Source organism: Fistularia commersonii, chromosome 27 (assembly GCF_037954325.1).
Source record: "Fistularia commersonii isolate RoL2024-O1a breed Wild chromosome 27, RoL_Fcom_v1.0, whole genome shotgun sequence".
NCBI lineage: Eukaryota > Metazoa > Chordata > Actinopteri > Syngnathiformes > Fistulariidae > Fistularia > Fistularia commersonii.
The window spans coordinates 8,721,133-8,749,117 of NC_141310.1; the positions used below are offsets into that span (position 1 = coordinate 8,721,133).

Below are 27,985 nucleotides of genomic sequence, written 5' to 3' on the forward strand. Positions count from 1 at the left end.
AGACATCACTGGCATAGATTACAAAATGGTCAGTTGCAGTACTGATGGAAATAATGTACAATGATAAAATGAACATCAACCAAAGTCTTTCAGCACATACTTTTGAAGTCAGTTTACTATGGTGACAAAACAAATGCTGAATCATAATCACACACATTGGCTAAAACAGATTGATTACTCTTAGTGTAGGTTATAAAAATTAATGAATAAAAACAGTGGCTTTGTTTTTATTTTTTATTTTGTGAATCAATTCATGAATCAATCTGAAATTCCTAAACAAACTACTATCTGCGTTTCAGCAAGACAACACCCTGGCTAGAGATCCTCCAGATGAAGTGATGCAACAGACTGTATTGATACAGGATCAGGGAGTGAATGCAGTCATGTTGCAGCACCTGCAGGAGATGCCAAAAAAAAAACATGCTGGCAATGTTGAACGAAGTTCCTAGAGTCATTTTTTACCAAGTCACAGCCAATGTCACAAAAAGTTTTCTAGTAACCTTCTATCAATGCTTTGAAGATGCTGCAAATTACTGGAGTCAATTTATCATTTACATCAAGAGTAGATATGAAATGCTAGGCATAGAACCGACCAAAACAACACTGTTCATACCAGTGCACTAGCCTGCAGGCAGCTACTGCAGAGCTTGACCATGTGTGAACATGGCCATACGGAGTTCTGAGAACACCAAGTAACTTGCAGCAACTGCACAATTAAAATCATGTTTGCCTCAGTGAGAATCCTGTTTCAAATTTAGACAATATTACCAGGATATAAACTGATAAACCGAATAGCAAATAAAATGGATGTTAAATTACCAACATCACATCAACACAATTGATGATGTAGGTACACTTTGTGAAATCTCACAGCATATTGAGACAATATACTGTTCTTGAACTTGCGCACAGTTGAAGCTTAGTTTGATAGAGACACAATGCAAAGACCAAATTGTCTGTGTTTGCCATTTATAAAGCCATATATTGAAGACAATCTTTACACAGTGAATCGTTTCCTGGTGCCACATCTTGCAGAATTGTCTCAGTTACATTGAGACTACATTTTGCCTGAAGCTGTTTTTGCATTACGTCCTCTTCATTTGATGTAGGGGCAGTGAAAATATCGCTGCAGGATTAATGCTTTAGGATTAATGATTTTGGCACAAAGACGTTTCTCACAATTCGCAGCTGGCAAAATGGGAAACAAATAATTATTTCCATCCGCAAATTCCATCAAAACTGTAATCTCCATCACTTGTTGGCAATGCGGATCGAACGCAATATACAATGATACAATGCACTATGCGTTTGATACAATGCGTCCGCAGTACTTACCTATACACTGCATCAAGCAACCTCTAGCATTTAGTACTACTGACCTAATTATCCAACACATAATTCTAGGTAGCATTGTGGGGGCAATGTTACAAATCATCTGTTAGAGCTAGATCACTTAAATGGGAAAAAGTGCCTGTAAGTAGTAGACTGTCAGCAGATGCAGTGTTTTTCCCTCACTGAAGCTACAGACTAGTGTGGTGGCTTCTCCTTATTTCATCTGCAACTACATCGGGGAGATATGGCTAATTCATTTAGAAGATCCAATTATATTCACCCATGAGGTTTAGAACTTTTACATAAATAAAACTAAAATAACAAGCAAACATAGCATAAAGAACTGTTAGCGGCATGAAGCAGCATTATCTTATGAAACGGTCTTGTTTTAGTACTGCTTATAATTACATGTTAGGATGACAAATTGTAAAGTTTATTCTGTGGAAGTCAAACATCTGCTGATTTAGAGAATATAATAGTGGTGTCAATAATAATTAGATGAATAAAAAATCTTGGGGCATACATCCAAATAGGAAACTCATTCAGGATTTTATTTTCCTCCCACACGCAAAAGCCTATTATGCTTTACGCAAGTTAAGACATTGATCTTATTCCATAACAGCAGGGGCTAAAAAGCCATGGCACATGATTTATGTAATGATTGTTTATAGTGACGGCTCGTACAGTGACAGTAAGGTTTAGGTAGGCGGTGGTTCGGCTACGGGACCCAGCTATCAATTAGCGTATCAAAGTATAAAAGCAGAAGCGTGTATCTTGATCAGTTGAAAAGCTAAATCTTGTCAGACTTTAATTTGCAATTTTATAGACCGACATAAAGTCATTACCAGAAAAAGTCATTTATTTCACATAGATGGGAAGAGATAAATGGATGCCGCTCCAGACAAAGGACCTCATTTGGAAAGCAGCTCGGCAGTGTTCATCGTAAAACTGTTGAACTGGTTAAACTTCCAGTTTAGCCCTTCGGTTAAAGAAGGATAAGAAACTTGATTTATACAATTCTTCAGCAGTCAAATGAGCAATTTTAGAGCAACAGTTTCTTCAGCGTTATCTTACACAAGCAACCCTCTTTAAGAGATGGTGTAAAAACAAACCAAGGTGTGTCCCCTACTAGCTGCAAGATGCGAGCAAGGGGGAAGTCAGCACAAAGCTTGATGCCATACAGGTTTGTTTGATTCTCAAGTTCAGATTCTCAAGAATTCTTACATAAGAACAGGTGTTGACTCATTCCTGATCAGAATGAATTACATTTGATCATTTGATCGACATGTCATACCCACATGCTTTACTGCTCCTCAGTTTACATTACATTTTTAACAACTATGAAACAACGGTTGGGTTTGGTAAAATATACTATTGAGCTTTCCTTCAAACTCGCAGGCAAAAGTGCAACTCAAAAATGTGTTAGAAACACTGAACTAAATGTGAAGTAAATTTCAAGGGTGAAGGTTATTTGTGCTGAAGGATGTGAGAGGATCTGTGTGTGACTGATTCATGCATCGGAGTATAATATGTTCTGGTTTTATACCTTTTGGCTTTGCTGAGTGTATAAGCAGCGCTCACAGATGAATAATGACGCTATTACAGCCACAGCCAACCACAGGACATAGCCTTCTCCAACTCAATGTGTGCATGTGTGTGTGTGTGTGTGTGTGTGTGTGTGTGTGCACATGTGTGTGCGTGTGTATGCCTGTTTGTACAGTGTGTGTGTGTTTGCACACACACATGCGTGAGATCCCCTCTGTCAATATGCCGGATAGACCCTTGCTCTACTTTTTCTTTCGATGAAACCCTCCAGATGAAGCGCTAGGGGTAATTCAATATTCAGTTTATAGAATGAGTCCTGTGGGGCATTATTCAAAGTGCATGCACACACACACACACACACACACACTCACACACACAGGAGCGTCTGGTAATTAAATTAAATACACATAAGCATCCATCTGTGTAATCATTTTATTGACCCTTCTTTATAATGAAAGCCTATTACTTAAAATTAACTCCGTGATACATACCTCATTCCGCCTTGGTGTGCCTAAATCATATTTGTTGTAATCCCATCCCATAATTCAAAACACCCCCCTCGAGGTCTTACAGCAATATCTAGCAATTTTCAGAACATCTGTGTCGATGTCAAAAACTACAGCAAGAAGCCAAGCAAAGTGTCAGTGGGCTTATTAGTCGTACTTGCACTGATTTCACCTGCTGTACGCACCCGCCAAAGTCCCCCAAAATGAAAGACAAAGCATTACTGACTGTAGCTCTTCAGAAATATGTCTGAGAAAACCACAGTGTCCGGTATTTCTCATCATATGACAGGTATAAATTAACAGGTGAGAAGATGACTTGTTCTTTTGTCACACTGTTTTTTTTTTTTTCCAGGGTCCTAAGTTAGTTATCGTCACATATTTAGCCAATACTCCAATACCAAATATGTGTAACTGAAGCAATATGTGTATGTAATATAAAAAGGGGCAAAGGAAAAAAGAAGACTGGTACACGTCAATTTAAAAAAAAAAGTGAGATGTTTAGATAACTGATATTCATAAATAGTCTTCATACACTGAAACGTTTTTGGGAATAAAATTGTCTTCCTGAATTTGGCTTCGCATAGAACTTTGGTATCCAGAAACAAGCGATCTACTTCAGACAGGTACGACAGGGACAGTGACACATTGGCCTTGTGATTTTAAGGGTTTGAGTCTCAATAATATAAATGCCATGCATGCCACTCAAAGTAAGTAAAATCTCATGATATCAAAAAGCCTGCAGGATATGTGAGAGTCATTTCCATGTCACCCAGCTCAACAATATCTGGGTTTTTAAAAAGGCACTGGTAGAAAAAGACATATTGATTTGTAAAATGGTAAAAGGATAAAAAAAGAAAAAGCCTCTTAATTGTGCCCACACACAAACAGATGAAAAATATGCTCACTTCATCTGGATTGCAATTCAGAGGCTGCATCCAAGGGGCTCTTGAAGCAAATGTTATGAGTTGGTGCTGGGTAATTAAAATTCAATTGGATTGAATCCTCCGGTGCTATTTGATGATTGAACACAGTGCAGAAGTCCCGGCCCTACCGTTATGGCTCGAACATGGAGACTTTTGTGGACCAACTTATACTGAGCATTGAGATGATTGTTTTTTTCCTCCAAAGGAGGGTGTGATGTGGTCCTGTCGACAAATAATGCAGATTAAGACAATTTTATGTAAGATTCAGCTTTCAACAATCTAGATGTCAAAAACCAAGGGCTATTTGATAAATCTAAAACAACCATAGAAATTAAGCATCCTTCGAACCCATAAACGCTCATAAAAGGACCGCGTAATGATTAAGAAGCAACCCTCGTGAACACATTACAAAATCCTTCTGCGGGTCTATTGAAGCAGGAGAGACATAATGTGATACCACACGTAACTCATAGTCAACAGTTTCTCAAGGCACACTTAATGTTATTTCCCAAATTAAAACATAAAATAAAGTAATATTTTTTTGCTGTAATTACTTATTATTATTATTGTTGTTTCTATGTCATTGCAATATTGGTTTGTCTACAGTGTATCGTTCAAAAAGAAAAATCCAAAAATAAAGTTGTAATCCCACATCATTCAGATTGTCAGAAGCTGAAGTTAGATAAACCTCACTAAAGTAGCGTGAGACCTAAGCTGAAAACCACTGGCTAGGTTTAAGCACAAATCAGTTGGGTCAGTGAGGGCTTAGAAGGCAAACCACTTGTTCCTAATGCAGATGAGGAGATCACAAGTCAGACATATATTGCAAATAGTTAATCTACTTTGAGGTTCATGTGCAGCCTTTGCACTTTATAGGGATAAACTTTTGTGCCGGATGTTCAAACAAAAAATGCGATTCAAAATGCATCACATCAACAAAAACATAAGAACTACAGACAAAGGAGTTAATGTAGCCAAATGATAAAAAAAAATAAACTTACCTTAAAATGTCTGTGTTGCAAGAAACGCAAACCGGAATCATGTGATTTACAGGCTTTGGTTCATAATTAGACTTCTGAGTTTTGAAGACACTCCAGTCAAGCAAATCTCTCTCCTGTCACTCTGTCTCTCAAGATATCTATTCAAATAATATATCAAGTGGAGCTTAAATAAGTGGCAGAATGCGTTAAATGCAGTGATAAACATGCGATTGACTTTGGAATGATAATTTAATGGTCATATATTATTGATTTAGACAACAGGTTAGATAGTGCATGCTGCCATGACTTAAACGTAACATTATTCCATTATATTTCAGCAGCGTGACAGCCTGTGTCTACTATACGACACGTAGTGTTTTTTGTAATGATCGAGGATAGACGTGTCAGAGCAGATTATAGCGCCCAGCACTTACATTAACTCGCCTACTTTTATTAGCTTTCATAAAAGACATCATTTAACGATCCCTTGTCAAACTCAAGGACAACAGACACCAAAAGTTAACCCAGGATGTTTACGTCTAAGGATTGTGGTATATCAGACCCAGCCAAAGTGCATTAATCATCACCGTGGCCGAAAGCCAACGCCACGGTGAAGTACATTTATATTGCATCAACAATTTTCATTTCAATTTGGCACCAATAAAAAACATATTTTCCTGGGCACAGATTCACTGCCTTCAGTGCCAAACAAAAACCAGCAATGATAGGCGTGGGGAATCTTTAGAGAGGAGGGAAATGTATGACATCAACCAGTGAGTAATTACAGCTCATAGCACTATCGCATATCTTGCGGGCAGAAATCTCAGCCTGGTCAGGAGAGGGAGGATTCAGATACACACAATTGATCTTTTTTTTTTTATTTTTTTTTACTGTGGCTAAAATATGCTATTTGAGTATGATGATCTGGTTTGAGCTAGCTTTTTTACTTTATTCTACCTGTTTTATTAGGAACAGTATCGCAAGACATTCCAGGCAAAGAGAGTTTTAAGTTTTATTATCTCTTTGAAAATTTGGATTCCAGTCTATCACCATGAAGAATTAGGAGCTCGCTCAACATGGATTTGAGGATGAATCTGCACAAATGAAAGTATAATCTGTTCTGTTTGTGCAAAAGTTAATCATGAACCTGTGTGCTGCAGGGCGTTGGAGCAAATACCATATATCATATATTATTTAATCCACAACAGAGATCAACTCAGAGGAGGAGATTACGTGACTTGAAAAACTATAGTTATCATGTTACCTTACTTAATAAGTGTCTACCTAATTATTGCTATAAAACATTAAATGAAGCCCTCACCGTGTGGTGTGTTGTGAGATTAAGTTAGCTTATTTTAGATGATGTAAAAACAGGGACATGCATTTTCTTTTTTGTCATTAGTGGTATAGAGAAAATATCTTTCCAGGGAGGGGCAGACAAATGGGTATCTTTCATATCTATCCATCATAATTTAATACAATATTGATATGTTCCATTTATTTATGAGTCACTATTTCATACATATTTTAGTCATTCCTTGAGACAGTTGTGGCATGGAGCAAATTATGAAGTAAGAACTTCCTATAAGAGTTTGTGTTTGTTTATTGTTTTGAGAGAAGGCAACAATTTTCTGGATACTTTGGGTCTTTTTGAAGCTACACAAATTGCACCAGCTCAGTACAAAATGTGTATGGTTTCTCAAACAGATCTCACACACACACATACTTACCTTTAGATCCTCTGTTTTTTGGCCCAAGACCAAAACTTTGCTAATTTCTTCAATTATTTGCATGTTCTTTTGGTGATTTATTCATTTATCTGCATCAAGCAGTTAGTATAGTAGTAATAGTTTAGACCAGGGGTCCCTAAACTTTTTCCTGTGAGTGCCAAATAATTTTTCCCTTCTCTGATGGGGGGCCGGGCCAGTTTGTAACAAAAAGTGTGACAATGGCAGAGGTGTCTAAATGTAAACATATATTGTTTCAAGAAAGCTACACATAACCAAAAATTGACCCTTTCTGGGATCTTGACAGGAAAAAAAAATAATCAGAAAATAAATATTAACATTATTAATGAATAATGTCTTTGTCTCATCTCTTGACAGATGAGACAAACAGCCTTTTCATTGAATTGAACAAAAAAATAATAGTTTGTCCACTGCAGGTTAAATACCTTGCATTCTGGATCTCTTTTTCTCTTACCTAATCTTTTCACCACTATTCTGTGTTATTTGACAGGGGTGTGTCTAGGATTTTTTTTTTTGAGGGAGGGGTTTCAGATAAGATACAGCCTACAGAAGGATGGAATAGAATGTTCTGCTTTATGCATGTACAAGTCACGATTACGTGGCCAGAATGAAAAAAGAAAATCATAATGCATCTCTGGTATTGTTCAGGGGACGAGCAAAAGGTGGAGGTGAGCCGTATCCGGCCCGCGGGCCGTAGTTTGGGAGCCACTGGTTTAAACACTCAGTTTGTGAAGATAGTGTTATAGGTGGTGTAGCAAAAGCATGATACTGACTAAAAGGATTCTCAGATCTTAAACAAAGGGGAACAAGAGGCATAATAAGGGATTGTTTTCAATCTGTGGTATTATTAAATTCAACATTCAAACCCCAGATGATTCAAGTGAGTTGCGGGACTCAGCATTTGCCATTTAGAAAGTGTGACAACAGTTAACCGTGGGGAGGATCAGCAACCTCAGAGAGCTGCCTTGTGTGTATCATGGTTTGTATTGGAATCGAGAAGGGAAAATTAAAAATACAGTGGAAAAAAAATCACGGCTTGGAAGACTGGATGGACTTCTTTCATACATTATGTATGAACACCAGAAGTTAGAAATAAATGTCTAATGCCAGCCATGTTTGGTTACAAGTATGAAATAACCAATTCCTGGACAGCTCTCTCTGTTTTGTCTGACGCAGGTCTTAAATCACATTATTACATGCCACTTTTTTTACTGAAAAAACACAAAGGCTGCAGTCAATGACATGAAGATTATATCCGTAAACTCTGACACTGCAGGATCATTTGAGCAGATTATCTGCTCAGCCTGGCTTGGAAATGAAAGCACCCGCGAAATTGTCCGGAGGGTCAAAAGTGACTCATAACCTGCATTATTATCCTCTATTGTGAGGACAGCAGAATGCTACAAGGGTACAAGCTGCACACACGACCCCAATAACATGAGTTACCAGCATGATCTAAGCATAAGCTCTTTTTGGTGCCTTCTATTGACTGTATATTGTGAGTATACTGAAAAGTATTATTTCTTGTGCTTTAGAAAATTTTCAGTCAGTGCATTTGAATGATTCCAATTCATAACAGAACGTAACACTTGGATCTGGCATGTTTGAAATCAATGGAGACCACTATGGAAATGAAAACAATTAAATACTTGGAAGAGCGGGAGAAAAAAAAAAAAACATACACAAACCAATTAAATGTATAAATGACCAGGAGAGTATCGATATTCAGTGCAAAACTTGAGTTTCAATTATTGAAGTTATTTATCTTAAAGTACAGATCATTAATGCTGCGTCACTTATACACTGATCCTCGCTATTTTTTATCTTTTTAATAATTTAATAACAGAAAATTACTCCTTGTAAAGTTGGGGACATGCTCGAGCTATTGTGTTATTTATCAGGCATGCGCTTTACCATATTTATGCATGAGTCCTAATATCCTTGTAGCAGGACAAGGCTGTATTTCCAGAAATACTGAACACTCAGAGGGTAGAATATGACCAGAAACAATGTTAATTACAACAGCATCAAACAGATAAGTGAATGTGTAATTACATTTTTTTCGTCACAGTACAGTCTAAATTTTCCCACTGAAGAAGTATTTTGGGCCGTAATTGTTCCCCATTTGCGTAATTATATACAGTGCTATTGTTCTGTCTGATCATCAGCACAATTCTAGGTGAAAAATGATATCCCTTCGAGTCTTTGTACCTTGAACCTTTGCTTTATCTTAACAAATATATCCTCTCTATTTCTCTCATCCACCCCCATCCCTTCCTCCCTCTCTTTTCTCTGCGGCCCAGTTCTGCACTGAGGGAATGACAGGGGCTGCTTCAATAATTCACTTTCCCTCCGAACAGGTTGTTTGCATTGCAGGGCGCTCTAGGCGCGAATAGAGAAGCAGAGGAAGAAAGATTAAAAACAAGGAAGAATGAAGAATGAAGTTAAAATAGATGAAGACTTTTAATAGCACAAGAGAATGAAAGGAACACAAAAGTAATCGTGGGGCTAATCGTGATGAAGAAAAACAAAGAAAAGGTGAAAGAAAAAAAAATGGAAATGGATTTAGGGGCACCAGCCTGTGCAGAATGTACAACATAATCCCACTAAGGCACAATCCTGCCCGATCAGAGAACATAGCAAGAAAGGTTGTCCATGTCCATTAAGAGCAGATACCGAGAAGAACATTTTCTTTTTGCAAATTTGAAAGATCCCCTATGAACTGTCAGCAGCCTCGCCTTTTGCCATGTGAAAGCATTATCAAGCATTATCCTCTCTCTTAAGAAGTTTATTTGAACTTGGAGCTCTGCTGGTTTGCTGGTGAAAACTTACGCTGCTCAAACAAAGAGGATACCGATTAACCCCGGTGCCGTCAAGCGGTTTGGCTCGGAGGAGAAGTAGTGTTTCAGGGAAAACAAAATTATAATGGCTTAAAGGGTTTTGAGTATTTGTTTTTATTCTAATATGAAAATCCGCCAAATAATGGCCTCTGTTGGACATGTTCAGAGTTGACTGTTAGATCAGTAAACCTTTTACAAATAGATCAAGTAGATCAGCATCTCAAATTTTTTTTTGGTATCTTCATGGTTCTCGGATATATTTGAGAACTTTCCATAATTGCTATCTACATGTGAAAACAATTTGCTGTAATTTACATGAATAAAATGTTTAAACCACCAGAGTTGCGCATGTTCAAATACTCGTAGTCCTGATACTGCATTGTTTCATTTTCGTTCGAAGAGAACTGTTCAGTCCTGAGGACTGAGGAGTGCAAAAGGGTTGCTGTGTATCAATATTAATTAAGGATGTAAATATCTGTAATATTTCAAATTGCCTCTGAGCAGTAGAAATAAAAAAATATAAATGTTATAATCGAAATGCAACAAGTGGGAAGTGGAATGAACTAATGAACAGGATTGTTCTCTTCATTCAATTGTTCTTGAGTGAAGTCTGAGCAGCAGGTTCAAGATAACACTAAGACTAACACAAAGACTAAGAAGTCTTTGACAGAAAAGGTCTTCTTTTGCATAATCGTGGTAAAATTGGCAAAAATCCAACAAACACTGGGTAGTAATTTTCTAAATATAGTACAGTCCGAAGCGCCTTCATTCCCACCTTTACTGGCTTTCTCACACTGACTCATTGCCCCAGGTCCTTTTTCATTTTCAGAGCCCGTCGTCAGTGCAGCCCTGTCTTCAGGGAAGCCTTTTTTAGCTGCTCGGTATCTGGCCCTGCCCTTTTCAATGTCACTCTGATTTTTTTTCATTTTTTTTTTTTTTTTTAATATCAGCCTTTCACCCTGCCCTGTGTGCTCTCTCTTCTTTTTCATGAGCCCGAGCCAAGTCGTTTTTCATTCAATCCATAATTTCAGAGAGACCTGAAATAGGATGATAATGACAATACAGCGAATGATAAATGTTTAGCGAAAGTTTTTTCAGCTTTGAAAAAAAAACTTAGGTTCTCATCTATAAAAGAATCGACCGTCTTATACATTACACTCGAGCTGGGATATATATATACACACACACACACAGTCAGGTCAATAAGTATTTGATCCCTCTGTGATTTTGCAAGTTCTCCCACTTAGAAATCATGGAGGGGTCTAAAATGTTCATCATTGGTGCATTTCCACTCTGAGAGACAGAATAAAAAAATTTTTAAAAATCGGATATCACATTGTATTTTTTCAAAAATGTATTTGTGAACTACAGGGTCAAATAAGGATTTGTTCCTATAGGTCATCACCTGGTTTACACACACTACAGCAGGGATTTTGGCCCACTCCTCCATACAGATCTTCTCTCCATCTCTCAGGTTTTGGGGCTGTCGCTGAGCAACACAGTGTTTCAGCTCCCTCCTAAGATTTCCTCTTGGATTTAGGTCTAGAGGCTGGCTAGGCCACTCCAGAACCATGATATGCTCCTCACGGAGCCACGTCTTGGTTTTCCTGGCTGTGTGCTTCGGGTCATTGTCATGACCCAGCCGCGACCCATCCTCAATGCTCTGACTGAGGGAAAGAGAAATTTACCCAATATCTCACAATACCTGGACCCGTTCATCCTCTCCTTAATACAGTGCAGTGCTGAAAAACACCCCCAGATTACGATGCTTCCATCACCATGCTTCACTGTACTGTAGATATGGTATTATTGAGATGAGACTCATCCCTCTTCTTCTTCCAAACACGGCGAATGGAGTTAAGACCAAAAAGTTCTATTTTGGTCTCATCTGACCGAAAAACCGTCTCCCATGAGTCCTCTGCATCATCCCAAATGGTCCCCGGCAAACTTCAGACAGGCCTTAACATGGGCTGTTGTAAGCAGGGGAACCCTCAGTGAATTACTGGTAGTAGCCTTGGAAACGGTGGTTCCAGCTGTCTTCAGGTCATTGATCAGATCCTCCTATGTAGCTCTGGGCTGATTCTTAAATTTTTTAAGCATCATTGATACCCAACAAGAAGAGATCTTCCATGGGGCCCCAGTCCGAGGGACATTGACAGTCATCATTAGCCTCTTCCATTTTCTGACAATGGCTCCAACAGTTGTTCTCTTTTCACTAAGCTGCTTGGCAATTGCTCTACAGCCCTTTCCAGCTTTGGAGGTCAACAAGTTTGTCTCTTGTGTCTTTAGACCGCTCTTTGGTTTTACTCATATTGGCTGCTACACCTGCACGCATGTCTTTAAGACAGCTTACGACCTCAGATAGGTGCTACTCAATTATAATGATGAGCAGAGTGTAGTTGGACTCTTTAAAAGCAGAGGAACAGGTCAGAAGTCTGTCTGATAAGCAGGGATCAAATATTTATTTGACCCTGTCGTTTACAATAAATTGTTAAAAATCATACAATGCGATTTCTGATTTTTTTTATTTCTTTTTATTCTGTCTCTCACAGTGGAAATGCACCTGCACCAATGATGAAAATTTTAGACACTTCCATGATATGTAATTGGGAGAACTTGCAAAACTTGTTGACCTGACTACATAGATACATACATACACAAATATGTAAATATATACGGATTTATTTGATGTATTGACTTTTAATCAATTTCACTTTTTTGGCTGAAATTACAAGAAAATTAAAGTGGAAGTAACCTTTAGGGTCAAAATTCATCTTTATTAATGAGCAGATTTAAAAAATTTCCATTGTAGAGAGGTTAAAATGTATCTTCTTTTCCTCCTGGCTTTTCCCTTCAGGGGTCGCCACAGCAAATCAACCCTTTCCATCTAACCCTATTTTCTGCATCCTCCTCTCTCACACCAACTATCTTCATATCCCAACTCACTACATCCATAAATCTTGTCTTTGGTCTTCCTCAAGAACTGCTACCTGGCAGCTCCAGTTCCAGCATCAGTCTACCAATATATTCACTATCCCTCCTCCGTACATGACCAAACCATCTCAGTCTAGCTTCTCTGACCTTCTCTCTGAACCTTAGCACAAAGGGAGTCTTAGCGACCTCTAGCTCTGCCTCCTTTCTCACCACTGACTTGTACACCTTTCCTTTTATTCTGGCTGATAGTCTTCTATCACATAGTACCCCTGACACTTTATCTCCACCCATTCCAACCTGCTTGAACTTGTCTCTTCACCTCTTTTCCACATTCTCAGCTACTCTGGACTGTTGACCCCAAGTACCTGAAATCCTCCAACTTCTTGATCTCCATTACTTGTAGCCTCACCATTCCACCTGAGTTTCTCTCATTCTGTCTCGCCAAGATTAACCTTCATTCCTCTCATTTCTAGAGCAAATCTCCACCTCTCTAGATTTTCCTCAACCTGTTCTCTGCTCTCACTGAGATTTCCCCATACAATACCAGAGTTCCTATCTTGGCACCCTGTCATATGCTTGTTCAAGGTCTGCAAAAAACAATGGCCTTCTCTGTAATTCTCTATTAGCATTCTCAAAGCAAATACTGCATCTGTAGTACTCTTTCTAGGCATGAAGCCATACTGCTGTTCACAAATGCTGACTTCTGCTCTCTGTCTACTTTCCACTACTCTTTCTCATAACTTCATTGTATGGCTCATCAACTTTATCCCTCTATAGTTGCCGCAATTCTGCACACCCCCCTTATTCTTAAAAATGGGCACCATCACACTTCATTTCCATTCTTCAGGCATCCTCTTACTCTCTAAGATCCTGTTGAATGATCGAGTCAGAAACTCTACCGCTGCCTCTCCCAAACACTTCCACACCTCCACAGGTATATCATCAGACCCCTGCAATTCCTCATCCCACCACCAAGTCACATTATCTACTTTCACTCCAGATGACACACCAAGTACTCTCCTACCTGTCTCCCTGATAACACTAGCTGCTGTTGTCCAATCATCTGGAAGCTCACCCTGACCACCCAGACCCTTTCTCAACTCCTCCCTAAAATCCATACAACACTCCTCCCTTTTCAGCTTCCAACACTTTGTCCGCTGCTCCGCCTTGGTCCTCTTGATCTTCCTTGTCATCATTGGCCACAATCTCACCTACAACTACTTTGCAGTCATCGATCTCTTTCAGGTTACCTCATCTATACAAGATGTAGTCTACCTGCATGCTCCTATCTCCACTTTTATAGGTTACCCTATGTTCCTGTCTTTTCGGGGGGAAAAAAAAGTGTTCACTACAGCCATTTCCATCCTTTTTGCAAAATCTACCACCATCTATCCCTCTGCGTTCCTATCCTGTATACCAAATCTGCCCATCATTTCTTCATCCCCTGTATTGCGTGCACCAACATGCCCATTGAAGTCTGCACCAATTACCACTCTCTCATCTCTAGTGATATTCTGCATCACTTCATCTATCTCATTCCAGAACTTCTCCTCCTCAAACTCACATCCCACCTGCGGGGCATAACCACTAATAACAGCGAGCATCACACCTTCACTTTCCAGTTTCAGACTCATAAGTCTATCTGACATTCTTTTCACCTCCAGAACTTTTCTAACTAACTCCTTCAAGATAACTCCCACTCCATTTCTCTTCTTGTCAGTACAACTTAAAGCCTGCTCCTAAGCTTCTATCCTTACTACCTTTCGACCTGGTCTCCTGGACACACAGTATATCCACTTTCCTTCTCTGCATCACATTGACAAACTCCCTACACTCCTGTCATTGCCCCAAAATTCAAAGTCCCTACTCTCAGTCCCTGACTCTTACCTTTCCTCTTCTCTCTCTGCTTCCGAACACGCCTTCCTCCTCTCCTTCATGTTAAAATGTATAAATATTATAAAAACATCTTCATGCAAAAGATACAGTGATGGTCTGACAGAGGCAATTCAAAGACAAAAACTGGCTTTTTATATTCCAGTGCTTGTTTTCTGTTATATAACATAGCCTGAAATATGGCTGTGCTCATGACGTCAGCAGAGATATCCAAAACACTACATTGCATTGTTTCATTATTATGAAACCAGAAAATTTAAGTATTTTACATAATACATTATCTTGCAGGCAATACGGCGGTGCGGTGGTTCGTGTTTCAGCCTCACGGCCCGAAGGACCCCGGTTTGATTACGAAGAGGGGACCTTTCTGTGTGGACTTTGCATGTTCTTCCTGTGACTACCTACATTTCAAAAACATGCAGCAGGTTAATTAGAAATAAACTGGGGAAAAATCGCCCTGAGTGAGTGAGTGTCTGTCTTTGTATGTGGCCCTGTGATTGACTGGTGACCAGTCCAGAGTGTACCCTGCCTCTGGTCCGCTGACAGCTGGGATAGGCTCCATCATGCCCCGCGACCCTGAGTGCAGGATAAGCGGTAGGAGATGGATGGACGGACGGACATTATCTTGCCTAAAAAGATATACCTCTGACCAGACAGTGGAAGATTATTTTATCCTTAAAAATGTGGCCATTCTGAGCCGCAGGAATTACAGTGATTAACTTGCAAACAAATAAGAGCTACTGTCCAGGTGCATGCTGGAGATTATTTCTATCTTTAGACATTGAAGAAGCTTGCATGGGCTTACATTAATGGGAGCTTTTTATTTAATATTTCAGCTGTGTGGTATCCACTCTATTGCAAAGTACAGATAATTCTACATCTGTTCTGCCCCAAAATATTATTGGATCTATCGTGACTTGAATTAAATGAAGTAATATTTTTCAATCTGGAATGCATTTGGTTCTCCTGCAGCCCTCAGACAATACAGAGGTGTCTAAAACAAGATAATTTTCCTTCGCTGCTAATCGCTGTTAGGGAACAGCCGCTGACTAAATAAGAGTTAATCAAATGAATGGCTAAAACTCATGAGTTATTTTGTCCATCTTCCATGGCAACTATAGAAAAGCTGCCACCTCACTTTCAAGATTATCACTATGGTCCCAACATTAATAAACAACACCGATGTTAAAATAAATGAAAACATTTGCTCAACGCTGATGTGGCCGGGAACCCCATTCTTTTGACAACAAATTGGCAATTAGAAACAAGTTAGCTTTCAAAGTGAAAATATTTGAAAAACAAAAAGATTCAATAGAACGAGGTGCAAATATCGGAAACAGATTTTATGAAGACATTTTTTTAATGCTGAAATCATATTAAAAAACAATGCTCCATGTCAAGCATACACAAATTGTTTCTTACATACATTCATTGTTACATTTGAGTTGCTAAATATATCAATCTTGATACACTATATCAAGGTTGATATATTTAGCAACTCAAATCAAATTGGAAAACCCTTCAACGTTAATATTCAAATACTCATTCATTTATGATATTGAACATAAATAGGTGGTAAGAGCGCCTCTCAGTACAACCTACCAGGATACTTCAGCTCCAAGTCATAAGCTATAAAATGATAATTAAAATAAATATCTTGCTGTCAGATGAAAAAAAAAAAAGAGACTAAATTAATATAAGCCTATTGTATCAGCTTTGAAAAACAAAGCGCCTGGAACAAAGTAATCCTCTTATATCCGCATTCTCTTCTCTTTCAAGTTAAATTACCCAAAATGAAATAGAAAACAATGTATTTTCACCAGCTTCAACAAAAGGGAACCAAGTCAACATTTCGAAGAGGAGCTCAGTCTGTTAAGTATTCAAGGAGTAAGGTCCCATATTATCGTTCCGCTCTCCGGATCCCCATCAGCACTGATGAGGATGTTACATTTCTAGTAGAACAATTTATCCTTCATCCTACTTTTTGTGTTTATTGACATTCTGTGAGCATGCATGAAACTAAATTAGCTTATATAAAAGGGAACACAACAAATGCACTGGTTACAAATTTGCTTGTTAACTACTGCAGTGCCAAACGTTTGTGGATGCGGTCAATTTAGTTTTAGAAAATGACGAAGCTACTTTACCTCTTTATGTTCTCCTGATTCCAATGCAAATTTACAGCCGTCTTTAAACTTTACACTTACACCTCAAGGTATATCAATGGTGGCTAAAAGGACGGAGGTGCCCCCTTCTGCCCCGGACGTGAGGTCATATAAAACTGAAAGTGTCTAACAGGTGCTTTGATCAATTCAAGCTTAACTTCTCCTGCGTCCTCTTTTCCTGACGTCGACTCCATGCATTGATGTGTCAGCCCTCCACCTGCTCCCCAAAAGCCTCCCTGAAACTTCTTCGACAGTGTACATGCCCTATATACTCTGCAAGTGCAAAGGTGGGTGGATGGTTGCCACTGAAATCAGGGAAAAAAGGGTGACAGGGAGAGAGCGAGAGAGAGACGGTTGGCAAGGGAGAGGTCTATTTGTTGAACGGTGATGCCGTACTCTGTCGTTGAAGGGAAACCATTAGGATGGAAACAGGCTGTGAAGAGGTGAATGGACATTTCATTTGACTCAGTAAGGGAAGCCATACGAATGCTGGAAAAGCGGGTTAAGCAGGGAAGAGAGAAAGATGACGGGAACATCTTTTTTGACACGTAACCCTTTACTAAGTAATGACAGGATAGAGGGGAGGAGGAGAGGGATCAGAATGTGTAGCTGTTGGCAGGTAAATTGCTACACTGACAACACGGGGGACTTTAACATATCCAGCAGATTATAGCCCATCTCCCCTTAGCCAGCAAAGATGTCAAGGTTTTTTTTTTTTTAATTTTTTTTTTTTACTAAAACCTTCATAAGCAGGAGAGGAGGAGTTTCCCCACAGAGGGAAAGTGAGAACGAGAGAAGGGGGTGAGAGCTCCGAGTGGCACGCATCGCTGAATTATTGAAGCCAGACGTGTGTAGGAGCAGAACATTTCTAGCGCCGATCCCACCCTGCTGTCAGAAAGTTTAGTTGGACACGAGCAACTCTTGCTCTTGCGGTTGTTTTGTTGTTGCGGAGATTTTTCCGAATGTAGTGCGCTTTTAGATACGCGTGCTTCCTGCCAGCCGTTAAGTCAAAGCGTATCCATGTGATAAGGCCTTCCCCTGGCAGTCCATCGCAACATGCAGGTGCTTTAAGAGGTGACAAATCAATGTATTTCAGGCAGCGAGGATGGCTGCCTCAAGCCGGGCACAGTGTGAAACCCCACCATTTGCTTGGTTTGAGTCTACAATGCTGTAAATGTCAAAGATCTTGGAAGAGACAAGTATTGTTGCAGAATTACAAAAAACACCAGGACAGAAGCAAGTAAAAAATGCATTTAGATTAAAAGGATACTGGAGTGTGTAAATTCCACTGTTTTTCAGAAAAAATAATTGCCCAAATTTTTTTTTTTTTAATTCAAAAATATTTGCTGTTTCCTAAGCCTTACTCCTGGACACAAGATGGAGCTGGAAAAAAAAAAATTCATTCAGAGGCCCATATATTTCATATCTGCTCAAGTAATGAAACCCCACACAGCACAGAGGGTATACCCAGACTGAGATGCCCATGCATCATCTCACAACTGATTCTACGGGATGTTTTGGGATGTTTGACGCACACAGCGTGTTTTCTCATACATATGGCAAAACAGGATGCTTCTCTAAAGTTTAGACCAAGACTAAAAAGCATGATAACAAGTGATAACTACATTTAAGCTACACGGTGTTCATACTGTATGAGTTGCCCCTCCCTCATGTCTATACCTGGCAATATTTCAGTCATTACATCAACAGCAAAAAAAGTTTGAAAGAAAACATCCTGGTTCTCTATAAGTTTACAAATATTCATGCAAATAATATGGTATATTGTAGGGGACGGATGTCAAAGTAATTAAAAACAAACAAACGCAGACGAAATATTTGTCCGGATGAACGAACAGAACCGAAAAGGAGAATTGCCGAAGACAAAAGGAAAGGAGGCTGAATGTGAGGAAGGTGAATAAGACAGACAGTGGCAGTGTGAGAGAAGCACAGGAGGCGGCAGACAGTCTCTGATGTAAGCCATGTTCTCACCACTGTTCACAGCCTCCCTGTCACCTTCATGAATAAGTCAGAATGTCCCCCTCCCCCCAAGTCTGTACATGCATTGCACACTTTCATGCCCCCCCCCACCACACACACACACACACACACAGCCCCCTGCATTCACAAGATGTAGGCCTCAAACGTCACAAGCGCTGAAATGACAAAACAGATAGACTCAAAAAGCTTTGTTATCTAAGCGTCTACAGCATATTGAAACCCTAATAGGCCCGGCTCTCCCAAAAAGACAAACATATTCCCTCCTGGAGCCGAGCGCTCAGAAGTCGCACTTGATAATGTGTGACAATGTGACAGGTGCACAGAAAGAGAAATGGAAGTTTTACTGACAGTTCTTCCTGCCTACGGGCGCCCATTTCGTCCTCTTGCACTCTGGTCCCCTCGCTCTGAAGAGCAAGGTGTGTGTCTTTACATGACAGAAATAAAAATCCGTGGGGGAGGGGGGCAAGGTAATGAACTACAAGTTCAGCAAAAGGTAAGAGATGTTCATTTACATGCACGTCACAACTGAGGTTCCCTGGCTTCTGAGTGGAAGTGTGATTAACATGTAACACCTTCAATAAACAGGACATTACAAGGACAATAATTAGACTTTTAGTAATGTGAGCAAAAATTTAATAATTCTAATTTGGAATTAGTGCAAAAAATGAAAGCGGCTTACAAATGTGGGTCGATTGTGCTTTGCATCGACAAAATTCAGTGTTCTGGAGTTTTTAAAACTCCGTAAATATCTCACACTATTCTATCAACACAAAATGAGACAACGCAAGAACTTCAATTGAGATTTATCTCCACCCTCTTGTCAACTGTGGCCACTAAAGTTTGCAGTAATCAAAATGAATCAAAGTCTTTGCCCAAGCATCATATCCAGAAAATTTCCTGTTCAAGCATCAAGCATCGCTTAAAAAGACAGATGCAGCAGACACCTTGGGTGAAGCCCATCCACAAACAATTTGCCAGATTGGCTTTCCTTAGGAACCCCGTACTGTCTCAGCCCCACTTTCAGCTGTCACCCTGTGCCCACCATTGACTCAGCGTGTAACCAGTGGCAGACAAGGTGATAAATCAGACCTCCCCAAGAGGTCGCCTGAATGCTGTTTATCCTGTTGGCCCCAGGTAGAAAGGCTAGTGTAAACAACAGTCTCCAGATCACTTGGACCACAGTTCTATCCTCTGCTGCTGACCTGTAGGTTAATAGAATTGTTGTCAAACTTTTATATCCAGTCAGCTGCACAGTGAAGAGAGGAGTGCGGTGGAGAGGATAAGAGGAATGGAGAGGAGATCAAGGGGCGAAAAAAAAAGAAGTGGTTAAAATTTGAGCAGAGTTAGCATCAAAAACAAGGTTGAAATGGCCTGTGTGTGTCTTCGAGGTATGACCTCTTGAAAAAAAGGTAACCACGGCCGCACCGCTACGCATCGTACCTAGTTAGCATGGGATGGGGGGGTGGGGGGGCGGACATGGAGGCAAGATGACGTGATGACGTTGCTCCCGGCAATGTCATGAGTCCGAATAAACAACTTAATTAAAGCACCGTGTGCTTTAAAAGTTGAAGCAGAAGAGATGGGATCAGAGAGACTGACAGAAATTTGCGGGGACAGATCGGATTGAAGGGTGAGACAAAATCAGGAAGAAAAAAGTGTAGGTGGCGGGCGGGGGGGGTGTTCAGGCACACGCACGCGATCTAAGATCATTCCGGTCGCACCTCAGCATCCACGTCACTGTGTCTTAGTTTGGTGCAAAAGATTCAGAGCAAACCTGGATATTAGTACTTCAGGTTTCCAATGCATTTTGGTCTCACTTTTTAGTTTTGAGGCTGAAAGTTGGACTATAATTTCAATCAAGTAAATAAGTACTGGGATACCTGGTCATTCCTTCTCTGTATATAGTCAACAGTGTCCACTCTTGCGGTAAAGGTTTTCCAGAAGGTCTGAGAGGATCTGTGGGATCCCTTTATGGAATTATCCAGAAGACTTGGAGAGGTCAGAGCACTGATAATGGAGAAGAAAGCTTGGTTTGCAATTCCTATTCTATATGGGTGGGGTTCAGACGTCAGGGCTCTGCAGGTCACTCATGGTCTTCAAAACAAAACTCGTCTTAAGAGATTTAGCTTTTTGCTCTACGGCTCTACTAGAACAGAAATGGCTCCTCCCACACGTTTTTCACAAAATAGGAGAGAATTGTCATTGCTATTTTTTATTTTTTTTTAAATGAGAATGAAAAAGGGGCCTATAGTGAAAATGCTGTTCCTGTAAGCAGGCAAAATTCTCTTCCATCACAACTCCCACCAACGTTAGCAGCGCGGTGTTCGGCTTGTATGAAGGTGTTCGGCCATGGAAACCCAGCCCAATGCAAACCGTAATATCACAGGAAATTAGGAATTCTGAGTGTTGGTGACTTTTACGCACCATGCGCCTCAGCGCTTGGTGACAGTGAACTGCATGTGGTCTGCCATTTCATGCCCAAGTCATTATTGTTCCGAAAAACCCTTCGACCTTTCACAAATACCACTTCTTATTCTGGAATTCAAACCCTGGTAGAATTTATGAAAAATAAGATTTTTGTTTTTTGTTTTTTTTTTTTGCAAAAAGTGCGTCCTTGGACTCAAAGTGATGTGTGACTAAAACTCCTCAAATCCATGCTGCAGGGTGGTGAAAAATACTTTTTTTCAGCATACTTTAAAACCTTTGTGTGGTTTATCGCTAACACAATATCACTGATGATTTCAATTATTCTGTTCTACTTTTGTTGTATTTTGACCATTTTGTTCTCCCTGATACTGTATTTTCAGGCATGTCTGTCTAACTTCAAGCATCGAATAAGATTAGAGAACAAATGTTACATTTTATTATGTTTAATTGCCCAATTACTCATGCAATTTTCACTTATTTTGAAACCAATCAAGTGTATTTGCTTGCAGGTACATAAACTGAAAAAGCCCAGTGTGTGTATTACTTATGCACACAATCAGATATTGTTAATTTTTGCCAGGTTATTTTCCACAAGTATGTAGACTGCAATATTTTTTATAAATTTTCCAGGTGAAAAATTAACCAGGAGACATTCCTGTAAATAATAGATTCTCAGTATGTCTTGTCGAGGTATTCCCTAAGGAGACAATATGCTATGCTGGAACTGGCCGTATGCGACAAAGAACAGAAATCATTTATTCGTAATAAATAAATAAATGTACTTGAAGCTTTTTAACTTGCCTTCATGAAATGCAAAAAAGTGAGCACTTTCCAAAAAGACAATTTGCAGAAAACCTGTTTCACATGGTTCTTTATAATTAGTTTATTCTGTTTTGTAACCTTAATGCAATCATGAAACATGAAAAAGTAAACATGACAGTCCAGATATGTAATCGCGTTTTTTTTTTTTTTGTATAATTAAAAAAATAAAATAAAATAGAATATTAGTGCTAATTATATTCCAAAGATTTTAATTAATAGCTACACATAAGAAAAGGTCACACGACAGTCTGACAAAACCAAAGACATAAAGACATGTTCACACAGAGGATGCCAAGAAAGGCACAAGAGGTAAAGAGGAGGAAGGAGATAGTAGGTGTCAAACTGTAGGAGGTAAGAGATTATCATCATCTCTATCTTAATGCCTGAGTCTCTCCCTATCACCGTCTCCCACCCCCTCAGTTTTCTCCTCATCGCCAAACAGCCAACGATAAATTATGGATGCTTATTAGAAAAGGGCAATATTCAGCATTCCAAACAAACTCAGCGGCAACAGACATAAAAGAGATCCAAACAAAAAAGTGCTGATGCAGGGGCATGAAGAGTTAACATCACTGGGGAGCCGGTGGCCAGGTCAGCGGACCTGGAATGATATCTTTCTGGGTCAGTGATGTTCAACAGGTCCCGTGGCAAGCTCATGAACTGCAGAGACTGAAGCTCTACATTAAGAATATATTGTATATATACATACTTATATATATATATATATATATATATATATATGAATAATAAAGGGGGGGGTATTCAAAGCTAGTAACAGATCTTCCTTGGGCCACATCTTCAAAGTGTTTTTGTTTGTCCTTTGTTTTATGGCCAATGATGAGGCCTAAACTCTTTTGCACGCCTTGCTTAAACAACGCAAAAAAAAAAAAAATAGTGGTTGATTTTTATTTCATAAAATTTCCTGTTGGTATGATGCATCATATTACAAGCTAGTGGAGTCAGGTTTGTAACAGCAAAGGGTTTAGTGTGACTTTGCCAGGCAATCAATTTTGTGTTCTTGTAAACTCTGAGTCACAGAACGTATCACAGTGCCCGCAAACATGCAGCGACACATTTCTGGTACACTAAGTCTGTTTTAATGAATGCAATGGCCAAGTCATTGACGCGGAGAGGCATATCTTGAAGTTTTCCTCTAATCCTTTTTAAGTTGCCACTTGTGAATGTCACATCACCCTTGTAATGCCTGGGATTATAGAATATCCAGATTATATTTAAGTTGGAAATGTGTGATTTTCCAGGATGTTGTGCAATCAGTTAGTGAAAGATGCTTAAATGGCCAAAAACTCAAGGAAGATGAATCTAATGGCCTTCTAGCAAATAAGTCTCTTTTCTGCTAGTATACTTGTCTGACCAATTGCTACTTGATAGACAGGCGTTACAAGATTTGTTGCGGCCTATCAAATTTCACAGAAGCACAATCAATACCACACTGCTGAAAAAGAAACAGTGACTGATCCTTAAGTCCCTGCTGAGCCAGCAAACAGTTCCAGTGTAAGAAGTGTCTCTGCTGCATAAACACATAACTTCAAGGATTTGTAGGCTCACACATATGGGTGCATCTAGCACAGGATCTCCCTCACACAAGCACCTGCACATTACAAATGCAAAGTCCAACTGACAAAATGTACACATCCAAACACACCCCAGAGAAAGTGACATTAAATGAACCTCGCAGCCGTCCAAAGCGCTGACATCAATCAGGCATGCATACTCAGTTTGGCTCCCGGTGGACATTGAGTCGCATCTGTCTGCTAGAGCAAGTGCTAAACAAACCAATGTTTGGGGGGGGGGGGGTCTATTCCCGATCTTCTCCTCTCATGTTTTTTTTTTACCACAACTGTGCAAATTGTGAAGTGATTTGTTCTTCCTGAGTGACGCTTTTTATTGCAAATTTATCAACATGAAAACAGTTGATATACTGCTGGTGCACACAGCTGAGCACCACACTGGTCATCTGGGAGTCTGCGGCCTGCGATTTCTGCCCCAGTGCCATTCTCACAAACCTCTGAAATCGCCTCCCTTGGCAACTCTCTCTCATACACACACACACACACACACACACACACACACACACACACACACACACAGAGTTGCAGCGACACGTTAGAATAATGTCATCATGAAACTCTGGCTCTGGTTTCCACCCACTTGTGTATTTAAAAGGACAGAAAAACAAATTGTGACAAGATGTATATACACTGTCCTGAAACCAAAAACTATTTCATTGAGTTGTAAAAGAAAAACAATGAGAACATGAATGAAGAAGGCATTATTTGAAACTCACTATAAAAAGGAATTGCTTGCCATGTAAACATGCATTCTGTTGAAAACAGCGATACTTTCCAGAAATATTGAAGCTATATATATATATATATATATATATATATATATATATATATATATATGTATATATATATATATATATGTATACATACATATATATATATACACACACAGGAAATGACAGCATAGAGCATATCTGGGCTTAATCACACCTGTAGGTAGATATAATTCTAGATATATGGTGCTACTAAAACTATAGAAGAAACATTTCTGTCAAAAGTTTGATGTATCATATAAAAAATAAAAACAAACTAAAAAAGATTGTGGGGCGTATAAGACCCACAGTGGGGACATTTTTTATTGCTTTAACTGTGGGTGTAATGTAGCACATACCGGAAAAAAAAGCTTTGCTACTATGCAGTAAAATATTGTCCCTTCAAAATGTATTCAGAACACGCTATGAAGCTACAGGAAGATGCAAAGAACTGGCCATGTGAGTTGGTTAGTTTACACTAATACTGACACTTCAGCGGCTGTGTGAAGTACAAGTCAGATTAGTGAGCGAGGGCTTCTGCACGGGCAAACATGCTTCAGCAAATGACAGATTGTCAGCATTTCTCTGTGTGAGCGTGAGCAGGAATACAGGATTGCTTATGACAACGCCGGTCTACGCGACTATGACTAAACAGACCTTGTTCTCAGTAGCTGCCACATACCTTCAAACGTCACAATCAAAACGGATCAACGCTGACAGATCGGTCTGTGTGTTTGCCTCGCCTGGAGGGACACAACGTATAGCTGGCCAACTGCCTGCAGCAGAGGCTCGGTCTCTGCGGTTTAGTTAAACGCTAAGAGGAGACAAATCTCAGCTTTATCCTCAAAAGCACAGTGACTGTCCTGTGACACGGAAGGATGTGTGTCAGGGAGCTCCGTCAGCCTCATCCTCATCCAGACCTGTTGCACGGATTTGAGCCGGTCGACGCAGTCAGCATATTTAAAAAAAAAAAAAGGATTTAACAATCTGGATTTTTTTTTTTTTTTTTTTGGATACGTAATATGAGGTTTCATCATAAATATTAATGCCAGCCCCAAAGCGACATTGGATTTGATTTACAGTGGGTAGTTTTCCCTTCCACATGGATGGATGTTTTTCTCTGAATTCTAATGAGTAATATCCTCCCTTTCAAGTTAATTTGCTGTCAGTCTCCCCGAAGTTATTTGTCCCAAGTTTAATAGGTGCAGTACTATCGAGGAAAGACAATATAAGGCATGGAGAAATCTTTAATTAAAAGTCATTTGACCATAGTACACGGCTGCTGGAATACAGTGCAACCACACAGCACTAATAATGGATTAATGGCAATACATTGGTAAATATTGGGTTCTTACCGTAGACTCCCTGGCCACGGGCGAGAGGATAGACACTAGAAAATAACAAAATCCAAAAAAACTCCATGTTCAGCTCACTTCCGTCATAACCTAAGACGACAGAGAGAGGGCACACAAAAAGCCGTCAGTAAATGGGCAACAGCCAGATGAAAATAAAGAGAAGGGAAGCTGATTGTTACCAAGGAAAAGAAAGAAAGTAAGGAATTAAGCTTTTTGGATATGATCCATTCAAATTATTATTTGTCTTATCTGTTCAACAGTCTCTCCCAAGCCCCCTTAAGCCCTGAAAATAATATTGCAGAGAAATGCAGCCCCCACTGAACTTCTTGTGTCGCTTGATTCACCTTAAAGGGTGGGTAATTCAATCACAAATCGTGGATTACAAGGAGCTTACAGGCAGGGGTTGTGTGTCAGAATTGGAGATTGACAGGATTTCGACCTATCTGCTGTTTAGCATGACCGATTTCCTCTGTCCTCTCCTCACACCATGGAGGGGGGGGGTGAAACAGTTAGGCACTAAAGTCAGGATCAGAGGAAAAACCAAAGGATTTGGTCTCCAGCGTTCATGGAGGATTAGACACAACAAGTGGGGTCGTGCACCAAGTCCTCCAAACAACTACACGCACCCTTTACATTGAGGAAATTAGACCGTCAATGTTTTTAAATAAGACATGAGTAAAAAGACAACATGGGAAATATTAAGTTCTTTTTAAATTTGCATCCACGTCCGATAAAAGTGGGATCCCTGACACCCCCTGAAGGATGAAGGGCAGCAATGAAAATGGTGAATTCGTGTGACGCTTGAACCAAAAAACGGGGAATTCCCCACGCCGTGTTTTTTTTTTTTTTTTTTTTTTTTTTTTTTCTCCTCTCTTTTTCTTCGCAGAGACACTGACGGGCCGCAGACGTGCAGCGCGTCGCGATCAAAGTTTCATCACTCGGTGAAACCGGCGGCGCTGCTTTCATGTCCGGACGCAATTAAACTGGATCAGACACACATTTTAGTAGATCGTGCAAGGCGCAATAAACGGATAAAAGAACCGATCAACTTAATTTTGATCGTGCAAGGCGCAATAAACGGGGAACAAAAAGAACCGATCAACTTAATTTTGATCGTGCAAGGCGCAATAAACGGATAAAAGAACCAATCAACTTAATTTCTTTAAAAATAAAAAAAAAACTGAAATCACTGATTTAGTCACTTGTAAAACTTTAGTTCAGATCCCCCCCCCCCCCAAAAAAAATAAGCTAAATACATATCTGACAACAGGCGGAATCTTAACGCAGACATTAAATCTACCTGGTTTGCAAGGTGCCGTCCTACGAGCGCGTATGCCCGGCGCGGTGCGCGCTCCTCGGCTCCGGGAGGATGCGTCGGGTCCTCGTCTCCCCGCCGAGTGTATTTGTTATAAATCCTGATAGAGTGGGCTCCCCTGTATCTGCTCCTTAACTCCCCTTTTGAAGGATGATCTCCTTCCCCCCACTCTGACGGTGCGCTAAAACTTGTTTTTACGCACGGTGGAATTTCACCGCAGTTCAATTCCACGGAGCAAATAAATAAACGAAGAAAAAATAAATTAAAAAAAAAAAACACTTTTCCGTTGGGGGTAAAAAAAAAAAAAAAAAAAAACTCAGATTACTTTGGTAATATCCGGCACAGTCCGTGTCTTCTTTTTTTGGAGCTGCTCTTAAGCTGCTTCTACTGTCTGTGCGTGACAAGTGACAGTCCTCTGCAGCGCTCCCACGCACACACGCGTTTGCGCCCCTGAAAATGAACCCGTCTCGGTCCGCGCTTTCAATCGGCGCTGTGTCTGTGGACTCCCGAGTGATGCTGGCCAAGTGGCGTGTGTGCGCAGACTGAGAACGACCGCCTCTGTCTGAGAGGAGGAGAGAGAGAGAGGGAGGGAGGGATAGGAGGAGAGGAGAGGGAGGGCGCACAGAGGCTTATAGAAACGCTCAAGCAAAGTCTCGCAGCTCCACACTGAACAGGTTGTCAAAAGAACGGCATCGCTGCGATCCACACGCACACACCCCTCCATTCACTCCGCGCCCGCGGTGACAGGAGGGGTCTTAACACATTTGGTTGCTGAACAAAAAGGCTGAAGAGGGAAAGGGGCAGGAGGGGGTTTTGGGCTCCCCCTCCTCTTCCTCCCCATCTGAGGGGCCACTGGTCCTTGTT

General features: G+C 40.1%; 1 protein-coding gene across 3 annotated transcripts in view; it reads right to left on the reverse strand.

The window, feature by feature from the left end:
• The window catches only part of mdga1 (MAM domain containing glycosylphosphatidylinositol anchor 1), a 162,625-nt gene extending 135,178 nt beyond the window's left edge, over positions 1 to 27,447 (reverse strand). For 2 of the 3 annotated variants that reach the window (XM_086174649.1, XM_086174647.1), the window contains exons 1-2: positions 27,107 to 27,447; positions 25,807 to 25,896 (exon numbers count right to left, since the gene is read on the reverse strand). In XM_086174649.1, coding sequence (XP_086030775.1) covers positions 25,807 to 25,873 — 67 coding nt within the window. In that variant the 5' untranslated portion in view covers positions 25,874 to 25,896; positions 27,107 to 27,447. Of the gene's footprint in view, positions 1 to 25,806; positions 25,897 to 26,150; positions 26,230 to 27,106 lie in introns of those variants that run through there. The other variant, XM_086174648.1, reaches the window with a different exon arrangement.
• Between the last annotated feature and the right edge of the window lie 538 nt (positions 27,448 to 27,985).